Source organism: Panicum virgatum, chromosome 5K (genome assembly GCF_016808335.1).
Source record: "Panicum virgatum strain AP13 chromosome 5K, P.virgatum_v5, whole genome shotgun sequence".
In the NCBI taxonomy this organism is placed as follows: Eukaryota; Viridiplantae; Streptophyta; class Magnoliopsida; order Poales; family Poaceae; genus Panicum; species Panicum virgatum.
Window position 1 is genome coordinate 62,308,380 of NC_053140.1, and position 19,935 is coordinate 62,328,314.

Here is a 19,935-nt window from a genome sequence, read left to right on the forward strand (position 1 = left end):
ATAGCATCTTTTGAGGATATTTTTTTTTGAAAAAAGTGTATTTTTCATCCCTAAAGTATTGTCAAAGTGTGACTTTCATGCCTTATGTTTCAATTGGTGCAAACCAACCCCTTAATAAATAATTAAACCGATTCGCTAATCATCCCATCTCGGTTTAAGAACGGTTTAGGCCACGTAAACCCTAGCGCTAGTGCTCGTAAACGGCGGCAGCGACAATTTTTCTGTGAGCGCTCCTAGACGGCAGCAGTGGCAGCGGCAGCGGCAATTTTTTCTAGAGGAGACTGATTCATTAAGGTGGAGGTGTGGACCAAGACTAGTTCACGTAACCTACAATTCGATCTTGAGGTAAACTCTCCTCGGCATCTCTTTTTTATTTGTCTTGTAATATGTATATTCTAGTGTTACTGTACTAAACCATTTAAACCGTTTAAACCGGAGTTAAACGGTCTAAATGGTAAACGAAGAATGACCGATTGTTTACCGACGGCTCTGTTCCGCGCCGCTCGTGAACCAAACAGGACCCCATCGGGGGCTCCTATACATCTTGTGGAAGATAGATAAGCTATTCATCTTTAAAGCCCATTTGGCCCAATTATCTACTACAAATATGTTCAATATTTTGATAGTGTTAACTCAACATTTTTCTTAAATAGATTCAACATTTTACGATCAAAATGTTGAAAACTGTACAAACGAATGTTGAAATTGGAAGTACAAAATGTTGAAAGTACTAAGTCGAAATGTTGAAGGCGCTTCTTCTCCGGCGAGCTCGGCACGAGGCGGCGGCGGTGCGCGCTCGCGCGGAGGAGCGGCGGTGTGCGTGGGGCGGCGGCGGCCGGCGAGCGTGCCGCGCACCCGCGCAGAGCAGCGGCGGAGCATCGGCGGCGGGCGGCGGCGCGCTCCCTCGCGGAGCAGCAGCGGAGCATCGGCGGCGGGTGGCGGTGCGCTCCCGCGTGGAGCAGCGGCGGTGCGCGCCCCCGTGGAGCTGCGACGGCGGAGCAGCGCGCGGTGGCGGGGTAGGGGAGGGCCGACACGTGGGGCAGGAGAGGGCCGGCGGCGTTGTGCGAGTGCGGCGGCGCGGGTCGGCGTGGGTGGCGGCGGGGGCAGGGGAGGGAGCGCGGGTGAGAGAGGGGGTGAGGATTTGGGTTTGGGTGTGTTGATCCAACGGTTGTAGATGGTTGTACGAATCTCAAATACTGAAAGGTGGATAAGAAAAAATCTACCGGAAGATATATAGGATCCACCGACCCCACCTCATCCGGATTGGGTGGGCCGGAATATGGAATACCAAGGAGAGGCGGCCCATCGACAACAGAATGCTGGCCCAGCCCGTCTGCGGCAGAGAGTCCACGCGTCGCCGCCGTATTGGCCGGGCCACGTGTTCCGTCCCATCGCTGTGTCTGCCAAGAGCTAGGACGGAACGGAAACCAGGGAGGAAGACGAGAAGCGCCAGCGGAGGGAGCGCGAGAGCTGGAGACGGAGATCATGGTGCGGGCATGGGGGCGGACGGCGCTGCCTCCGCTCCTCATACTCTGCCTCCTCCACCTGCAGTACTCCCCGCTGGTCTTCGCTCAAGGTGCGGTTCCCTTCCGACTTCCCACCATCACAAGTTAACCGTAGCCGTTCTACTCGATTGGATTGCGTAGAGTAGGATTGGATCTCCGAACATCCCGCAAGGGGAAGCCTTCCCCTCTTCACATTGATTTGATTGGTTGGATCTCGGAGCGAGCGAGACCCAGAGCTCTCACTAAATCTTCAGTTGCATCTTGTTCTGTCACCCTCACAATATGTTTTAGCAGCATCTCACCGGATCAATATGACCTGTGCTACGCATTTGCGGATTTCATCTTGGCTCTTTCTTTGATATTGTTAGGCCAGCCATTTCCAGTAGCCACAGCACGACTGCGTCCACCGCTTTCGATACTAGTCACTAATCAGATATCGTCTTCTTTTTTCTGTAATTCCAGAAGGTCAAGAAAAAGACCCTGCTACTCTGTTCGCACGAGCATCGGAGATGATGAACCTGAGGAAGTATGATGGGGCACTTGGCCTGCTAAATGCTGTGTTGGAAGTTGACCCAAGTCATTCTGAAGCTTACAGGCAGCGTGCATCAGTGCTCCGCCATAAGTGCAGGTGAATTTTTTGCTCGTGGACTGATTTGCAACCCATTGTTTTTTTTTCTCAAGAATGTCAGGGGCGCGAGGAACCCCACCTAATGCATTAACCGAAAAGATTGACCTGTCGGTCAATTACAGAGTACCGCGGGGGTGGGGGGTTGTTAAGCTAAAGTGCATGATAAGACACGGCATGCCAGCTCATCAGGGTTGAGGTGAGGTTACAAGCCTCAAAACAGATTTGCAACCCATTGTTTTTGTGTGCCACGCTCCTACTCGAATACAATGCTAATCAGTATACTTTCAACTTCTTTTGTCTTCAAACTTGCAAGTAGATGATTTTTTTCATTTTGGTTTGGCATTACAAGCAAGAAAAATTGACTTCACACCTATTGAATATAACTAGAAAAATGCCGCGCCGTTGGCGCCCCCGAGAGGCCCGTTACAGACATATATATCAGTGCTTATAAAGTTTTGTTGCAGGCTCGGTCAAATCTGATTTGAGTTGTTAAATGTATGTGTGTGAGGTGTGAGCGTTGAAATATGTCTATGGATCGTCCATGCGTCCGTAGCAAGAAAGCATGTATATGGTAGTCAACATAGGTGTCGATACTGTGTATATGCAGTGTGTATGTGTGGGTGGCGATTTAACCTGTTACCGATACACATTAAGGGGGTTGGTTTTGCAAAAGTCTTGGGGGTTTTCTGTGAAATTCATGTTCGTGGAGTGCAGATTGATTTTGCCAAAGTTTAGGGGGTTTCATGTGAAAGCGACATAGGCATAGTACCCATTGATTTTACCCAAATCTAGGGTTTTTTCATAAAACTGCCGTCGACAGAGTGCGTGTCGATTTCATCAAAGTTTGGGTCTTTTGTAAACTTGACATTCACAAAGGTTCTTTTGCAAAATTGCCGTCCATGGACTGCGGGTTGATTTCACCAACGTTCGGGTTTTTTTTCTTCAAAATTTACGTCCTCAACTGTTCACCATCGGATCAGCCGATCCGACGGCCAAGGTGATTTGGGGTTATGTGGCCACCCTCCGGTGCAAGGGAATGCACTAGAATTAGTAGGAAAGATGGGGATTCTAATCCTGGTTTCGCATCATTGCCTCAACATCTGAAAGAGGAGTCCCATATAATGAAATGGCAAGAGAACATGGCTACTAAAATACTTGTCATCTTGCACATGATAACTTGTTTTGCTATTCCTTATTCCTTGCTTTTCTTATGTGCATTATGTTTTCTGAAGTCCAGATACAAGGAAGCTGAGAGTGACTATAACAAATACCTGGAGCTCAATCCTAGGACTGCTACAGTGGAAAAGGAATTGTCTCAGCTTCTGCAGGCTCAAAATTCATTACAGTCTGCTTATGGCCAGTTTGATTTCGGAGACTTTTCAAAAGTCCTGGAATACATCAACAAAATTGTGCTTGTCTTTTCTCCAGGTTGCTTGAAGGTGTGACCACGGACATGCAAATGCCTTGTAATCCTGTCTTCTTGAGCTGTTGTACTAAGGATTAAATTTGCAGGCAAAGCTTCTCAAGGCTAAAGCGTTGCTAGCACTGAAAGACTACTCAAGTGTTATTTCAGAGACCGGATTTGTTCTAAAGGAAGATGAAGACAACTTGGATGCACTGCTACTACGTGGCCGGGCCTATTATTACCTCGCTGACCATGATGTGGCTTCCAGGTAATTTGGAAAAGAGTGTGCATATGCTTATATGCACCCAAATGCTCTATAGACAATATTCAATAATACTTTTTGTTTAGGCACTACCAGAAAGGGCTTCGTCTTGACCCAGAGCATTCAGATTTGAAGAAAGCATATTTTGGGTTGAAAAATCTTTTGAAGAAGACTAAGAGCGTGAGTGTCATTTTTTCTTATCGGTCAATTTGGAGGGTACAACATTGTAACAGCTAAATCAAATGGTGTACATGCAGGCTGAAGATAACGCTGCTAAGGGTAAGCTACGTTTGTCTGCTGAGGACTACAAGACAGCTCTAGCAATGGATCCTGAACATACTGCATATAATGTACATCTTTATCTCGGGTTATGTAAAACTCTGGTTAAACTTGGGAGAGGTAATGAGGCCGTCAGCAGTTGTACTGAAGCACTCAACATAGACAGTGATCTTGTTGATGCGCTTATACAGGTAACACTGCCTGCCTAGAATCGCACAGAACATCAATGTAAATGCAGAATGCAAATCTAGCATTTCTAAGACCTTACCTTACAACTTTGACACTGGTTTAGGTACCCCACCATTAAGATTGGAATCAATGTTATGAACCAGCTGGCACTTATAATAATATTGTAATGGTTTCGCATGTAAGATCTTCAGTTTAATATGCACTGTTAGTGCGATCAAGTGCATGGCTAGGTTACATGGATATTGGAAGATTTATCCACTAATTTCATAATAATTGAGTTGTGTGTTTGCACAAACTTTTGCTAGCATAATAATCTTATCTGATTTCTTTGGATATCTGGTGATATTTTCATTCTTCTTACCACAGAGAGGTGAAGCTAAACTTCTCTCAGAAGATTGGGAAGGAGCGGTTCAGGATCTAAAAGAGGCCGCCCAGAAATCCCCACAGGTAAAATCATATTTGGTCTGAAATCGCAGAATTTGGATGGTGTAAATGGCAACAGTTCGTGCATTTTATCCATCTAAGGTCCAAGGGCCCACCCACCCATCCCTCTCCTGCTGGAACCTTAGATTCACTGATATGGTGTCTATGGTTGCTATGCAAGCTGTTTTTTATGTCCAGTTTTTGTGGATGCTGCAGTAGAATCCATAATGAAAAGGTATATGCTATTGTAATTTGCAACATAAGGTTGATGCTCTAGTTTTGTCAGGACAAACATTCTGTATCTATGGCCATGTAAATTTGGTGGACCACAGCGTTTATTTTTGGCTTATCATGTTAACTAAATATCTTTGACAATCAGGACATGGGCATCCGTGAAGCACTTATGAGAGCTGAAAAGCAGCTTAAGTTGAGCAAAAGAAAAGACTGGTACAAATTCCTTGGTATTTCAAAGACAGCATCAGCTGCGGAGATAAAGCGTGCCTACAAAAAGCTGGCCTTGCAGTGGCATCCAGATAAAAACGTGGATAACCGGGAGGAAGCAGAAAATATGTTCCGAGAAATTGCTGCTGCTTATGAGGTATGGTGAAAGAAAAAGGACAGGAGCCTGTATTGTTCTGTGGAATTCTTCTCTTTAGGAAAACAGAATACCACTCCAAACTTTATTATAACCCCAGTTCTCATACATGGCACTGGGTCAAAGTGCATCTGTTGATATCAGTTCTCTGAATGTTTCACCGGATTGAGTTATGCAATTGACATGTTGCACACATGCTCACTCTGCATCTTCAGGTGCTTGGTGATGAAGACAAGCGTGTGAGATATGACCGAGGAGAGGATGTCGACGAGATGAACATGGGAGGAGGCGGGGGTGGCTTCAATCCTTTTGGGGGAGGAGGCCAGCAGTACACGTTTCATTTTGACGGTGGATTCCCAGGTGGCGGCTTCCCTGGAGGTGGAGGCTTTCAGTTCAATTTTGGATGACGTCGCCATGCCACTCTGGAATTGTCATAGGAATTCTTAGCGGCAGCTGATAACTATTCATAGGAAGGCAGAAAGCTGAGACCGTTATTACTGTACAAGTGTTTGAGGGCAGCTACGATTTTTCCTTGCATTTTCTTCCTGCATTTGTGAGAACCGCTCAATTTGCATTCGGTTTAACTGAAAATTATTGATTAATCCATTAAGATGAGAATTAACACGTGTCCGTCTCACGGCACGCCACGTGTTAATTCACATCTTAGAGGCACTTAATTAATACACTTCACCAAATCCGATAGTCTCGGTATGTGTTTGCCACATGTTCAAGATTAAGCACACGTATCGTTATATAAGTACGTACATTGCCAATGATCCGTAAAGAGTAGTATTACACATTTAATACTACAAGTTCAATATCAATTTGCATTCGGTTTAACTGAAAATTATTGATTAATCCATTAAGATGAGGATTAACACGTGTTCGTCTCACGGCACGCCACGTGTTAGTCCACATCTTAGAGGCACTTAATTAATACAATTCGCCAAATCCGATAGTCCCGGTACGTGTTTGCCACATGTCCAAGATTAAGCACACGTATCGTTATACAAGCACGTACATTGCCAATGATCCGCAAAGAGTAGTTTTACACACTTAATACTACAAGTTCAATATAGGTGGGTTCAAACTACTTCCATTACAAGCTTTGGGTTCATGAAAGCCATATTAAACAGAAACTTAAAATTTATTACATTTACATGCTCTCACGGAGCTCGATTACGATAGAAATATACTAAGATAATGATGCCTTGCTCAAGGACATCATTATAGCCACAACGACCTACTCCTCCCCCGCACTTGGATCAGCGGGGTAGAAGTGGCCGAACACCACTTCCGGCTCACCTGCAACTAGGTTTAGAAAGCAACATGAGTACAGAGGTACTCGCAAGTCTTAAATGATTAGTTAAGCAAGGATTATGCAAAGGCTCAAACGAAAGCTTTAGGGTTAAGTAATTATTGCATAGTAAGAGCTCTCTAAACTATCACCTATCAAGATTAATTATTTTTGCCCAAACCCCAAAAATTTAGTTGATTAAGAGCATAATATATGAATGATCATAAAGGTGACAAGAACCACTCCAACATCTCCGAAACTCTCTACGAGGAAATCGACGAACCAAGAGCTTGCTCATAACCGAGAGCGCGGCAATTCGAATTGATTAAATCCTTGCAACGGTGTACTACTTTACCCACACGACACAAGGACCATGCAGCTCACCCAATCGGCCAAGTTGGATAAGAGGGTACTCGTGTCAACCATTCCCGACGAGGCTCAATCGTTGAGGGTACACCCAGCTTGCACGGAGAGTAACCTAGGTCCACCAGGGACACCACTAAGCCTCTCTGCATAGCCCCTTGGCCACGCATCTGGGACCGGGCCTCAACGATCAAGTCCAAGAAGGTAATTGGCTCATCCGTACCATTATTTGGATATGTGGTAGCACGAAAGGGTGCTCAAAGTCGATGGCATCCACGGATGGTCCTTAAACGATCCAAGCGGACTATGCCCATGTGACGACATTCTCTAGGCCCTACCATTCCGCTTGAATCTCGGTAGTACTACTCCAACAGAACCCCAACTACTCAGGTGCGATCAAGGATAACCAGCAGGTGTGATACTCCAAAACATTCCTTCCTTGCAAGCAATATAAATATTTTAAGCAGGGCTAAGCATCTAGTCAAGTTACATAGTTTATTGGCTAACAAGTGGCAAGGACATGGATAACAATTTAACGAAGGGTGATGCAAGGGAGTAGATATCAAAATGCAATACATACAAACTATACATAAACAAAGCCCAACAATACCCAAGTGAGATAGCTAACTAAATCAGATTAGATAGGTGCAAGGAATATGCTTAGCTACTTGCCTTGGTTAACTTCGGGCTCGATCGCGAATGTGACTCCGGGCTCTGGCTCAACGGACTCGGTGGGCTCCACGGGTTCGACCTCCGACGGTTCGGTCACTAAAATGCATGAATGCGATGCAAAAATTAAGAAATGAACTTATACAGCAAGAATAAATCATGAAATAATTTGATCATGTAGAGGACATTGCAAGGGACTCATGAAAATTTGTTTTGCAGCAAAAACATTTTCCTATAATTAATCATAATATATTAAGTTTCAGCTATTCGAAAGAAGATAAATCAGAAAAGGCATGCATACTTAACCAAATAAATCCACAAAAAATTATCACAGATACTACGAACGGAAAAAAGCTAATAAAACTGATTTCACCATTTTATCACTTTCCAGCAAAAAGTTCTACATTAAACCATTTTCAGACAAAGCATAAGAAAACATGCTAAAACTTAAATAAGCATTAAACTTACTTTTGTATGATAAAACTATAGATAAATCTACAGAAAAGTAACATGCAAAAAAATATTTTTCTTGAGTATATCTGAGCGATACGAACCCAACAAAATAAGTTTCATATTTTTCTGAGCTATACATGAATTTCTATGGATTTTGCAAGTTCGCTGCTAAAATAAACATGTTTAAAAATGCTAGGTGCACCCAGCCGATCCGGCCCAGGCGCCGACAGGCGGGCCCCACTGGGCAGGCGCCCCCGAGCCAAGTCAAGGCAGGCCGGGCGGCTTTGACCCGGGGCTTGCGCTCGCCCACGGCGCGGCCCGCGCGCGCGGCGCGACGCGGCGGCGCCGGCGGACGACAGCGTGTCGGGGGCGGGGCCGGAGCAGCCAGGGGAGGTGCGCACAGGATGGAGGCGGTGGCGGCGAGCCTCACCGGAGACGGCGCGGATGGGGATCGGCGACGGACGAGCGGCGCGGCGGCGGCCCTGCATGGCGAGGGAGGAGGTCAGGTAAGGAGGGGAATCGGAGGAGGACGACGAGGGGAAGCTCCCCATGTGAGGAATCGATGAGGGGCTCACCGAGGACGGCGAACCTCGGCGGCGACGGAGCTCGGGGGTGATGGTGGCAATGGGGAATTTGGGCTAGGGTTTGAGGGGAAAGGGGGCCGGCTTGCTTTAGGGCGAGGAGAGGAGGGAGAGGGCGGCACGGCGCGCGAGGATGGCCGGCGTGTGGCACGAGGTTGGCCGGTGGCGGTGGCGACGCGTGTGGCGCGCCGAGGCAGAGCAGGGAGGAGAAGAGGAGGCTGACGGGTGGGCCTGGGCAAGGAAAAATAAAGAAATCAAGTTTGAAATTAAAAACAAGGGTCAGTTGGATCCATGCCACTCCAATTTCTTGAAATTGGATCTCATGTTGAAAATCATGCCATTGAGTGGCATGATTTTGAACGTGACACCCAATTTCACGGAGTTGTGGTGGCATGAATCGAATTTTCCCTAAAAACAAAGATGTTCCCGGGCTAAAAAATTCACTAAATATTTACCAGAGATAGATAAAATCAACAAGAACACAATTCAACAAGAATCACTTGAAAAGCTTTTGTAATTTGGTCGCAGTAAAAAGAACAATGAGACTATTTTTGAGATTTCCTAGAATTTTGTGGCTCTGTTAAAAATTCATAAAATCCTACAAAAATATTTTTAAATCAACATTTGAAATCTAGTATTTAAATAAAATTTTTGGGGGCCATGTTTCATAACAAAATTTTAACTTTCTTAACAAGCACATATTCAAACATACACAAAATTAAATTCAAAACTGAACACACAAGCACATGATGCTCCTTTATGCCTTAATGATGCTCATGATGATGTTGTTAACATGTTAATAATGTTTAAATCTTTGGAGTCATTACAGCATTGGACCTCACTCTCGTATCATACATCAGTTTGATTGGGGAAATGGAAATAAAGTGCGACATTTTTTTTCTGTGTGAGATGTCCGTGTTGCAATGTGACCGCCACCCCCCCCCCCCCCCCCCCCCCCCCGGGAGATTTCAGCCACGTGAAAGCAGTTCGGCTGTGGTTCCTTCCACCATTGGTACGAAGTATTTTTTTACCTATTTCTAAAGTAAGGATTAGATATTTCTTTATACTTATTTGTAAACATTGTTTTGATGGTCCGTGGCTGGAGATGCACAGCTCATGCCCTGTGTGCAGGCGGCGGGCGCGCTGGCGACGTGACCAGTGGCAACGTGCGCGGCAGCGACAAGGGAAGCGGCGGCACTGGTTCTCATGGCCTTTTAGCGTGCTGTTATCGCAAAGATCGAACTGGGGCTCGTCATTGTCATCTCATCGTGATGCAATGAACAGTATAAATAAAATCGTGTATAAGTTCGTTCTTAGTTCTAAATGATGATTGGGTTAATATTGGTCATTGTAAAGCTGCAGCGCACCAGTCGTATAGTCGTATGGGCAGCCATCTAATGGAGAAGGCCACGTCTTGATGACTTGATGACATGCTATTCGTTCCTAATTCTAATTCTAATTAGAATATGAACAAATCAATCCAAATCCCAATCAAAACCCGGACAATCAATAGTTCGCATGGTCACGGCATGGTTTGTACGTGGAGTGAAAGAACAAAAAATTGGTGGTCTCATGTTAGTCTGGGTAAAATTTATATTATCCGCAGCAATGCACGGGTACCGTGCTAGTAAAATTTTAAGACTGAAAATTTATAAACTATAATACATCGAAAGAGAGGCACGGCAATGGCAACAAAAGAATTTACTCTCCAAAATAACGGTGAAAAATATATCTTGTCATTTAGGCTCAATTTAGTCTTAAGATGATGTGGCATGTCTACGTGGCATACCAAGTCATACCAAAGTGCACGTATGGCTCTAGGCATGTTAACGGTATCGAATGTGAGGAACAATCAGAAGTAAAAAGAGTTTATTTACATCTATTGGCTCACTTTGTCGTCGCCCATTCTTGACTTAGCACGCCAACATAGCACACCACATTGGACTGGGGATGAAATTGAGCTTAAATAGCACGCCTTGAAAGTTCAATTATCAAATGAATGGATCAGGAAACCAACTGTGATTAAATCTGATTGTCATAATGTGGTAAACTCCCTGCTTTTCCGATGCTGAAAATAGAGCTAGCTTCTCAAACATTGTGAAAGAAAAAAAGTCTATTATGTCTGCAATCCCAGAGGTAAAAGTGTGTAAAATTGGAAGAGAGTGCAATAAGGTAGCCCATGAGCTAGCCCAGTTAGCAAAACATGTATGCATTCGGTGGTTTGGAGAGATCAATCTCCGTGCATGAGCTTGTAAGCCTTGATTGTAAACCTTTATCAAATTAATGAAATGCACCCCTTCTAAAAAAATAAGTTTGAGGATAAAATTGGCCAATTTCATAGTTGAAGGACAAATTTGAGCCTAAGGTGAAATTTGAGGGGTGAAATTGGCTATTTTACTTTTTAGTATTGAAGTGTATCTACATCAGAAATTGGCTATTTTACCTTTTAGTATTGAAGTGTATCTACATCATTTTTTCATCTCCTTTTAGATTTATAAAGTCATATAGTTATTCTCATTTTGGTCATATCTTTATCAAATGTATATTTATTTTTATAATTTTATTGTTGGAATCATAATATGCTGCGCAAAGCGCATCAATGTTCTAGTTTTTCCTAAATCATAAATCCTATAGCTAGAAGCGTGCCAACTGTAGCAGCAAGCGCCAGCAGCAGCAGCTGCAGCAATGTGGCAATACTAGAATTCATTTACCACACCACAGAGCAAAAGTTGGAACCTGAAACCATGCAGCAACTCATGATACGGCAATATGCAGCTCAACGCCAAGTCATGGTACAGCAATAGGCAGCTCAACGCATTATGACAGGTCCAATGAGGATGGGCTACCCCACTACAATCTCAGAGAGATGCCGTCCATTGCCGACGATCACTAACCATAACCAACCTCGGATGCATACGATAACATCAACCATGACTGGTTTATTTTCTTTGGTGGTGCCAAATAGGTTCAACAACATAACATAACGCACCACCCTCCTACAAAAGGTGGTCTTCACTCCACCACGGTCACCAGCTCAAACTCAATCAAGGACAGGTTGTTGTCCTCCTTGACTGCAAACTCAACTGGGCTTTCAGCAGCTTTCACAATTCCCCACTTGTCCACCGCGAGCCGCATCGAACCCTTGAACATGTCAATCTTTGCATTCCTCAGTTCAACAGTTGTTCCAAGCTTCATTACATCCACTGCCAAAAAAAAAGCAAAGAAATATTTATTGCTCTTATAGGTTTACTTGGATGGAGGTAATTTAGGTCAATCTTTGCCATGAATATGATGTTGCTAAAAGATTACAGCCCTCATGACAGAAGCATGTGTGCCACAAGCATCAAATTTTAGTTATTTTATTTTAGGGAAAAGGGTGGCCTGTAATTCGCCAAGCCAAACAATTTTTAGCCATCATTTCTACATTTACCTTTCAATATGCAACACAATGCACAGAGGCCTACTCGAACATTGGAAAACTGAGCTTAGGTAAAGAAGCAAAAAATGAGGGTGTTGGAAAACGACCCAATCAGTCATTTCGATTTGGCAACCATGAAGATATGTCAACATGACGATCGCCAAAGGTATGAACTCAATTGCTGATTGGCGGATTGCCAAAGAATCGATTAAAATAAGTTGTATGCGTTGAATGGCTAGGCAGGCTAGCGATAAATAACATGCCATCTATCTAGCATTTTCAAACAGAGATGTGCAGGATTTCAATAACAAGATACATAAATGTGTATATTCAGGCCAAAGATCCAGCAAGTTTGAGCAGATTAGAAGCAAGCAGGTCACACATTTGCAAGATGTCGGATATGGTTGCTGCTATCAGCAAAGGGAAACAGTAGATAACATGCAACGAGATAAGACAGATAGTAAGGCAGGAGTACCTTGGTCGTTTCTTGCGGTGAAGACGATGATGCCGGTTTCATCGCCGACCAAGCACTCGGCGATCCTCATCTGCCTGCCCTGCTGCCCTCCCTCGCGGCCCCTCTGGACAACCATCTTGGAGTCAACTACCTTGACGATGAGGTTGTGGCCGTGGGTCCCCGGGCGCAGCTGGTCAACCTTGGTGAAGGTTGGCTGCCTACGAGCTCCAGAGTCTGCCGCCATTGTCTCGGTTGCTTATCCTGGTGTGGTGATTGAACCCTGAAACATGAATGAGCAAACCAACCAACAGTGATTAGGTGTCAAGATGCATATGGGTGGATTTCATCCACATCAATCTCCCTGCTTGCCTTGCCTGTCTAGTACAGGAATTTCAGCAGGGAGAAGGCAGAGGGAACCACCAACCAATCCAATCCAACCAATTAGGAGTAATCATACTAGGGCCATCCGAGGAGGGATCGATCTGAGGGAGGAGAGACCGTACCTGGATCTGGATCTGGGCGGAGACGGACCAGGGGAAGGGGAAGGGGAAGGGCCGAAGGGGAGAGCAGTCTTGACTCCTGACTCTACACGGTGGAGGTGCTGTATACTGGCTGCCTTCTCTCTCCCCTCCCCTTACTTTTTGCATTTTAGCTCTTTTTGAAATTTTTTTCGCATTTAGACCCCTAAAAAATGAATTGCTTTTTCTTTGACCCGGGATAACTGTTGAAAACAGTTTCAACAAATCCGTCCAAAACTTATTAAGAATAATTAAAAAAGTTTTGGACTCGAAAGTTTTTCCAAAAAAAAGATACTTGTTAAAAATTGTTTCAATTTCTCACCAAAACAGATAAGAAGTATATCACTGAAAATTGCGTTTTTGAACTAGGAGGTCGGCGCCACGGGACGGCGCCACGCGTTGCATCAAGCTAACACGTCTCGGAGCCGTAGCCCGTGGCACCGAGGTATGAGGCTGCTGTCCAAGATAGCGCCGACGTGGTGCCAACGTGCACCATTAAAGTTTGCCACAATTTCTGTAGGTGGAGGCTGGAAACCCATAGTTTCGACCTTCCTTGTGGGGAGATGACAGTGACGCTGGAGGACGTCCAGAAGTTCATGTCCTCAGCATTAGAGGTCGTCCAGTGACATGGCAGTGTAGGCTTGACGGTTGGAGGGCTCGAGTGGAGGACTTCCTCGGAAGAGAGCTTCCTATAGCGGGACCAGCAACCTGGACTTCAGGTGTGCCTATCAGTTGGCTTCGACAGTAGTTTACACATTGTTCGGATGGTGCAGACATGCAGACAGTTACGCACTGGGCTTGGATCCCTTCACTTGTTTGGGTGTGTTCTCTTCCCAGACAGCAAAGGTGACACCTAGTCTTCAATTTCAGTGTTTTACACTACCATCACCGCTTGAATTACATTTCGATAGTATTTCATCTTCATTTTATACCAATATCGTTACATTCAACATTGTGTAGGTGACAACATGTCTTAGATGTACCTCCCTTGCTTGACCGACTGGGATGCGGCCGGGGGGTACAACTGGGGATTCGAGGTGCTGGGTTTCTTGTACAGCCATGTCGGTGTCCGGACCTCGCGGTCTAGCACTAACCAGTGATGCTGCTGCGTGTCCCAGTCCCTAGATGGTTGATGCAAGAGAAAATATAATGACAGCGGATTTATCCGAGGCCGTACGTCCAGCAGAGAGGGAAGCACTGTATTATCTTGCACTAGGGTGCTTGTAGTAGGGGGTACAAGCTTGAGCGAGAGAGGGAGAGAAGCTCCCAAGTCTCTAGATGTGCTAGAGTTGATTGAGGCAAGTGCCAATATGGGGAGATGTGAGTGTGAGTGTGTGTGTGCTTTGCCCGTGTCCCCCTATCTCCCCAGAGGGAGCTCGCCTCCACCTTTTATAGACTCAAGGAGGGATGGGTTACATGCACGGGTGATCTCAAGAGTCGTCCTTTTCTCCCTAAATCGGGAGAGAACAGTCGGTGGTTCCTGTTGCCTAGCATTGTGGAGCATGGCGCCGGGTGTGGTCGCAGTCCTTGAACGTCCTTTGACCGTGCCCAGGACGTGTCCCTGTCCTGTGGCATCAGTAATCGGCGTGGCAGCGGCTGCAGGGCGCGTTGTCCTTCATGTTTGGCGAGGCGGGGCGCCGAGGGCGCTACCGATAGCGGCCTCATCCCGGTCAATGGCCGTACTGTGTTCGAGGGTCGCTGCCCATGCCTGCCGAGGGTCTTGCAGAGGAGAAAGTACAAGGATTTGATAGCACAGTGGTCGTGCGGTGTCAGACGTGTCCGCACAGCGCGCCGCATTTCCACACAGTGCCAGGAATAATGGCACAGTGACCAGAGTAGGCGGACGGGACTCTGGTCACGTCCGTTGTGCGGCGTGGCTGCTGATGCCGTTTGACTCCTACTCCATTCCGTGGAGTGGTTAGCAATAAATGCGCCCATCCCATCGAGTGGTTGGGTCATGGCTCCAGTCTGCCGAGAAGGGTCTCGAACGAGGCGGAGTTCCTCCTGCACCGAGGCCCCGTAGAGGGGTCGGGCGAGGGGGCCTCGAGCGAGGCGGAATTCGCCTGCACTCTGAGGGTGACCCTGTACCCTCGGGCAAGGCGGAGATGTGGCGTGCTGCTAGGGGCCTCGGCGAGGAGACCTTGGGCGAGACGGAGGTCGCTCTGCGGCCTGTGAGGCCTTGGAAGAGTCGTACCTTAGTGTCGGGCCGTGGGCCTGAGCGCGCATTTGGGATTTTCACACCTGGAGAGGATTTGGGCATCCAAGCATAGATGATGTCACTGCTCCAGGGGAGGATTTGGCCCAATGGCCTGATTGCATCTTGCGTTCTTGTGGGCGCTTTAGTCCCTAGGTTAGGGTGCCCCTTATTATGGTACCCGACAGTAGCCCCCGAGCCTTTGTGGGAGTGTGTATCAGTCCCATAGAGGCTTGAGCCCTTGAGGTAGCGACTCAGGTGCTAATGTTTTTAGTTCCTCGAATTTGTGAAGTTCTCTCCGTGGGGGCGCGTCAGCGCACCCGCGGGTGTAGCTCCCGAGGCCTTGGAGGAGTGGAAGCACTCGTCCATGGGCTGTGAGCATCATGTTTGTATGGTCGATTGGGCGACGTAGCCACTCAACACTCATTTTAGCCGGCCTCGGCATTCCTTTCAGCCGATTTCGGCATTCTTTCCAGCTGGTAAGGCGACCCTTGCCCTCTTTGGACAATTCAAACAGCTCATCGAGCATGCAAGGAGGCTTGTCCGACACGCGGGATTCCACAACCAGGCGGTAGCTGGTTTATTCGAAGGTACGGCCTTAGCCGTAATCGTGCGAGGAGCCCCCGAGCCCCAGCCCATGTGAGGGCGATCAGGGGAACCCTCGTCTTGTTGCCACGAACCTCGGTCTACCTTTCCGCAAGGAGGAGGGGTGAAGCAAGCCATGCTACCCTTGCCCGGGTGGCGAGCCATGGATGCTTCGGTGAGCTTTTAGCGGGTGGTTCGAGTGAACGTCCGTGCCCCGTTCGATAAGGGTCGGCTCGTGGTCCAGAGACACGTTCCATAAAGCGCTCATAAAGGTTCGCTAGGCAGGGCTCGGACCTATTCAATTGGGTCCGAGAGCTCGATGCTCTCCCTCGATGGGATCCCTCGTGCTAGGCGCCTCTGTCCGGCCTCGAACACAACATAGGACATCCCGAACTCACATTCGGGGCTATGCTTTGTATGAGCATATCCATGCTACCCCTGAATCTATTGATCTGGGGCAGCTGTCGAACCCTCGGTGGGCCAGACCTCGAGCCCCTGATCAGTAGGGCTCGGAATCGTAGTTCCTTCGTTAGTAAGGAACCCCGCCGGGGGAATATTCCGTCATGGTTTTGGCACGGGGCGCAGAGTCACGGAGTAGTGCGTGATGTGGCCCGGCGTGCACGGAGTAGGCGTGCCTTTTGAGGCAACGTCCTTGAGCAGACGGAACGGCGCGGGCGGCCGCCGAATGACGGGACGTTTTCTGCAGTGCGTCTGTACAGCTTCGGTAACTGCTCTACTGTAGTTACTGCGCGTGCGTGGGGGTTCCCATGACCGTGGGGCCCAGCTAGCGGGGACAGTGAAATCTACCGCATTCAATGCAGTTGATTTGGGATGGCCGCGACAAATCCGCCCTTCACCGTGGTTAAATAGGGAGGCATGGGGGAGTCCGCTCGGCTCACCTTGCCTTTGCCTTTGCCAACTGCCGCCACCCTGCATCAAAGCTCCAGAGCAGATAGGCGAGAGGAAGAAGAAGTAGTGAGTGTGTCTTGCCTTCATCGAGCTCTTCCCCCCTTTCGGCATCGCCATGGTGCAGCTGATCAATCCCGCTCCGTGGGGCAAGTCCATCGCCGACAAGGCCTTCTTGGAGTCGTTGGTCGCCGCCGGGGTCCTGCCGCCGGACACCGATTCGGCGCGCCTAGAGTGGATTGCTCTGGGGTCGACGGAGACAGAGCCGAAGCCCCCGGACGGCTACATCGTCAGCCTGGCGCAGCTACACGAGAGGGGCTTCGGTTTCCCCACAGCCATTATGAGGTGGAGCTGCACAACTTCGCCCCCAATGCTGTCTCACAGGCGGCGGTCTTCGTCGCCGTCTGCGAGGGATACTTGGGGGTGCTGGCGCACTAGGACCTGTGGAGGCACCTATTCTGGGGAGAGCTCTACACCGAGTCCGTCTCGGCGGGAGTGAGGAGGCCCGTTCGCGCTGGCAGCCTCACGCTCCGAGTGTGCGAGAGTTGAGGAACGACCTGTATATCCCCTGCACGATGATGACGAATAATCGTGACTGGGATAAGGCGTGTGTCGGATTGCTTATCCGACAAGTCCACCAGGGGTATGCCCGGCGGTAGATTTGTAGGTGAAGGGGGATTCTGGAGCCAAGAACCAGATGGTTGCGAGATGACGCTAGGGTTTAGACAGGTTCGGGCCGCTCGGGAGTGTAATACCCTACTTCCTGTGTTGTGCGTATTGTATGAGCTTGACGATGAAAGATGTGGATGGGATGAGGTATGCGTTCTATGGGTCTCCTCACGACGCCTTTATAGGCCAGGTGCTGTGGGTTACAAGTAAGGGAAAATATCTACTCGGGTTGTTACATGGAATCAGGTCGGTTGATATCCCTAGATATTTGGAATACATATCCGCGCCTTGATCCCGATCCTCGGAGGAACCTTCGGACGTCCAGCCGAGTGCCTATCCACCAGGTAGTCGTGCGGAGTAGTCCAAGCCGAGTAGGTACCTAGTCGGGAGATAACTACTCGGCTGGGAGGTACCCGGATGTACCTCCGTCAAGCCCCCGAGCGCTGAAGAGCTTGATCCTGAATATTGAAGGTTGACTTGTGCGAAGTTCTTTGAGACTCATAATGATGTCTGACTCCTTTCAGTCTCCAACGGGATGCGCCCCTGGGCGCACCCGTTGGGTGCAGCCCCCGAGCCTTGGAAGGTTTCGAAGAAGCTTTTCGAGGGTCAATACAGAAGCCTTATTCGTCTGAATTCCCAGGTAGCCTGAACACCCAGTATGTCATGCCGTCTTGTTGTTCCCCGATCGTTTGTCCGACCAGATCCACCCAACTCTGAAGTCATGGCGCCCAGCCCCCGATCAGGGTCGCTGGCGGAGTCACGGAGACACGCCAGGTGGTAGCGGCGCCCAGCCCCCGAGCAGGGTTGCTGGCGGAGTCGTGGAGACACACCAAGTGGTAGCAGCGCCCAGCCCCCGAGCTGGGTCGCTGGCGGAGTCACGTAGACACGCCGAGTGGTCGCGGCGCCCATGTTGACGCTCCTTAGCGCCCCAATTTATGTACCGCAAGCGCATAGATCGTGGTAGCTTTTCCCTTAGAGTACTCCCCCAAGGTTTATCAATCCATGGATCGACAAAGAACTACCTAAGGTTTTCCATCTAATCTAACGGATCTATCCTAACATGAAGCATGAATTGCACATATAGAGTAAACCTTTAATAGATATGAGTGTTGTGTAAAGGTTGATCTCATCCATGAACATAGGCGTAACCATAGCAAAGCCAAAGACATGACTAGGCCTATCGTCATCTAGTTGTAGTTCAAGCTAACGAGCAAATAAATCATGCATCTCAATCAATAGCATCTTTAAATCAAAACCTCCAATCCAACCCCTCGGGAACTCCTCTACTCAGGCCACACCCTATCACGATGCTCCCTTTGGACAAAAGCACCCTGAAGCACGCTAGATGTGTCAAACCCCCTTGGGTAGATCCGATATGAACTCCTAGCCACCACAGCTACAAGAACACCCCATGCAATCTATCTCGAGAATAGATCTAGGAATAAGCGCACCCAAGGCAAGAACAAAATAAAAAAGGAGAGACATGATCTCTAATAGATTCGGAAAACATGATTATCATTACTCACATAATAGATGTGTTTGGATCATCACCGCCGTGTGCACACCATCGATGAATCCAACTAGCTCATGAACTCCGCCATGGCACAACCACACAGGGAGGCCATGGAGGCTAGGGGCAGCCTAAGCCATCTCCTAGACAACTTTGAAGACTTGCGGCGGCCGTCGTCTCCCTCCGGTCTTGGCCCTAGGTTTTTGTCGAGTTCTGGGTGGATGGATGCCCCGAGTTGAATAAGGTGTGAGCTATTTATGAGCCGAGGAAGCCACCGGTCGAAGGGGAGGCCGAACCGCCTTGGAAATAGGCTAGGCCGGCTGGCTCATGGGCCTAGGCTGGCCGGCCTACCCTCTTTCAGACCCGCCTCGGTCTCATCTTTCGTGTGTAGACTCCTCGCATCTTCTAGAGTTTATGTCCTTCACGATTGCACCCCTTTGGATGTCATTATCTTGGAGATATCTGCAAGGAAAGGATAGGATAGGGAATTCTTCCTTGAATCTTCATTTGCTTTGCTTAATCCCGAAGTATCTTGATCTCATCTTCGTGGGCTTGGTCCTTTGGGCTCTCTTGGAGGACGGATGTGCATGAATGGGCTTTGAATCAACATGGGCTTTGGTCATTCCATTGGGCTTTGGCCTTCGTCTTTCTCCGTGTTAGCACTCGATCACGAGCCTCGTCATTTCATGCTCCAAAATAGGCCAAAAACCTGCAAAAACAAAGTTCCTCCAAAATATATGTGTAAATTTGAAAATTACCAATAATTAGGTCAGGGTTAGGACGGTTAGTGATTTTGATATTAAATTCATGCCATTATCAAGGGTAAACATGGGATAAAATGGGTACTTAAGGAGCGCCAACATTCCCCCCATGCTTAAACCTTGCTCGTCCTCGAGTAAGTCCAGGAGCTTTGCTTGTAAAGAAATCAGCGTTGCCCCTCAATGTCCTCTCTGGACTTTGTCATACATAACAAGACATATTGCTCTCTCAAGTATTTAGCATTTAAGTTCATATTGTGACCGGCTAATTTTT

At 47.8% G+C, this 19,935-nt stretch overlaps 2 protein-coding genes across 2 annotated transcripts; one reads left to right on the top strand and one right to left on the bottom strand.

Moving 5' to 3' along the window:
* The first annotated feature begins 1,379 nt into the window (after window positions 1-1,379).
* Window positions 1,380-5,870, top strand: LOC120709400 (dnaJ protein P58IPK homolog B-like). Its single transcript, XM_039995038.1, has 9 exons — window positions 1,380-1,576; window positions 1,968-2,133; window positions 3,371-3,572; window positions 3,646-3,806; window positions 3,887-3,980; window positions 4,058-4,270; window positions 4,635-4,715; window positions 5,071-5,289; window positions 5,502-5,870. Exons 1-9 carry the CDS (start codon window positions 1,486-1,488, stop codon window positions 5,691-5,693), a joined length of 1,419 nt encoding a protein of 472 aa, XP_039850972.1. The 5' UTR covers window positions 1,380-1,485; the 3' UTR covers window positions 5,694-5,870.
* A 5,508-nt stretch (window positions 5,871-11,378) lies between these two features.
* Window positions 11,379-13,166, bottom strand: LOC120709401 (uncharacterized protein At4g28440-like). The gene is made up of 3 exons (XM_039995039.1): window positions 13,025-13,166; window positions 12,543-12,801; window positions 11,379-11,852 (listed from the first exon to the last, which is right to left on the bottom strand). Exons 2-3 carry the CDS (start codon window positions 12,763-12,765, stop codon window positions 11,662-11,664), a joined length of 414 nt encoding a protein of 137 aa, XP_039850973.1. The 5' UTR covers window positions 12,766-12,801; window positions 13,025-13,166; the 3' UTR covers window positions 11,379-11,661.
* Window positions 13,167-19,935: the final 6,769 nt, after the last annotated feature.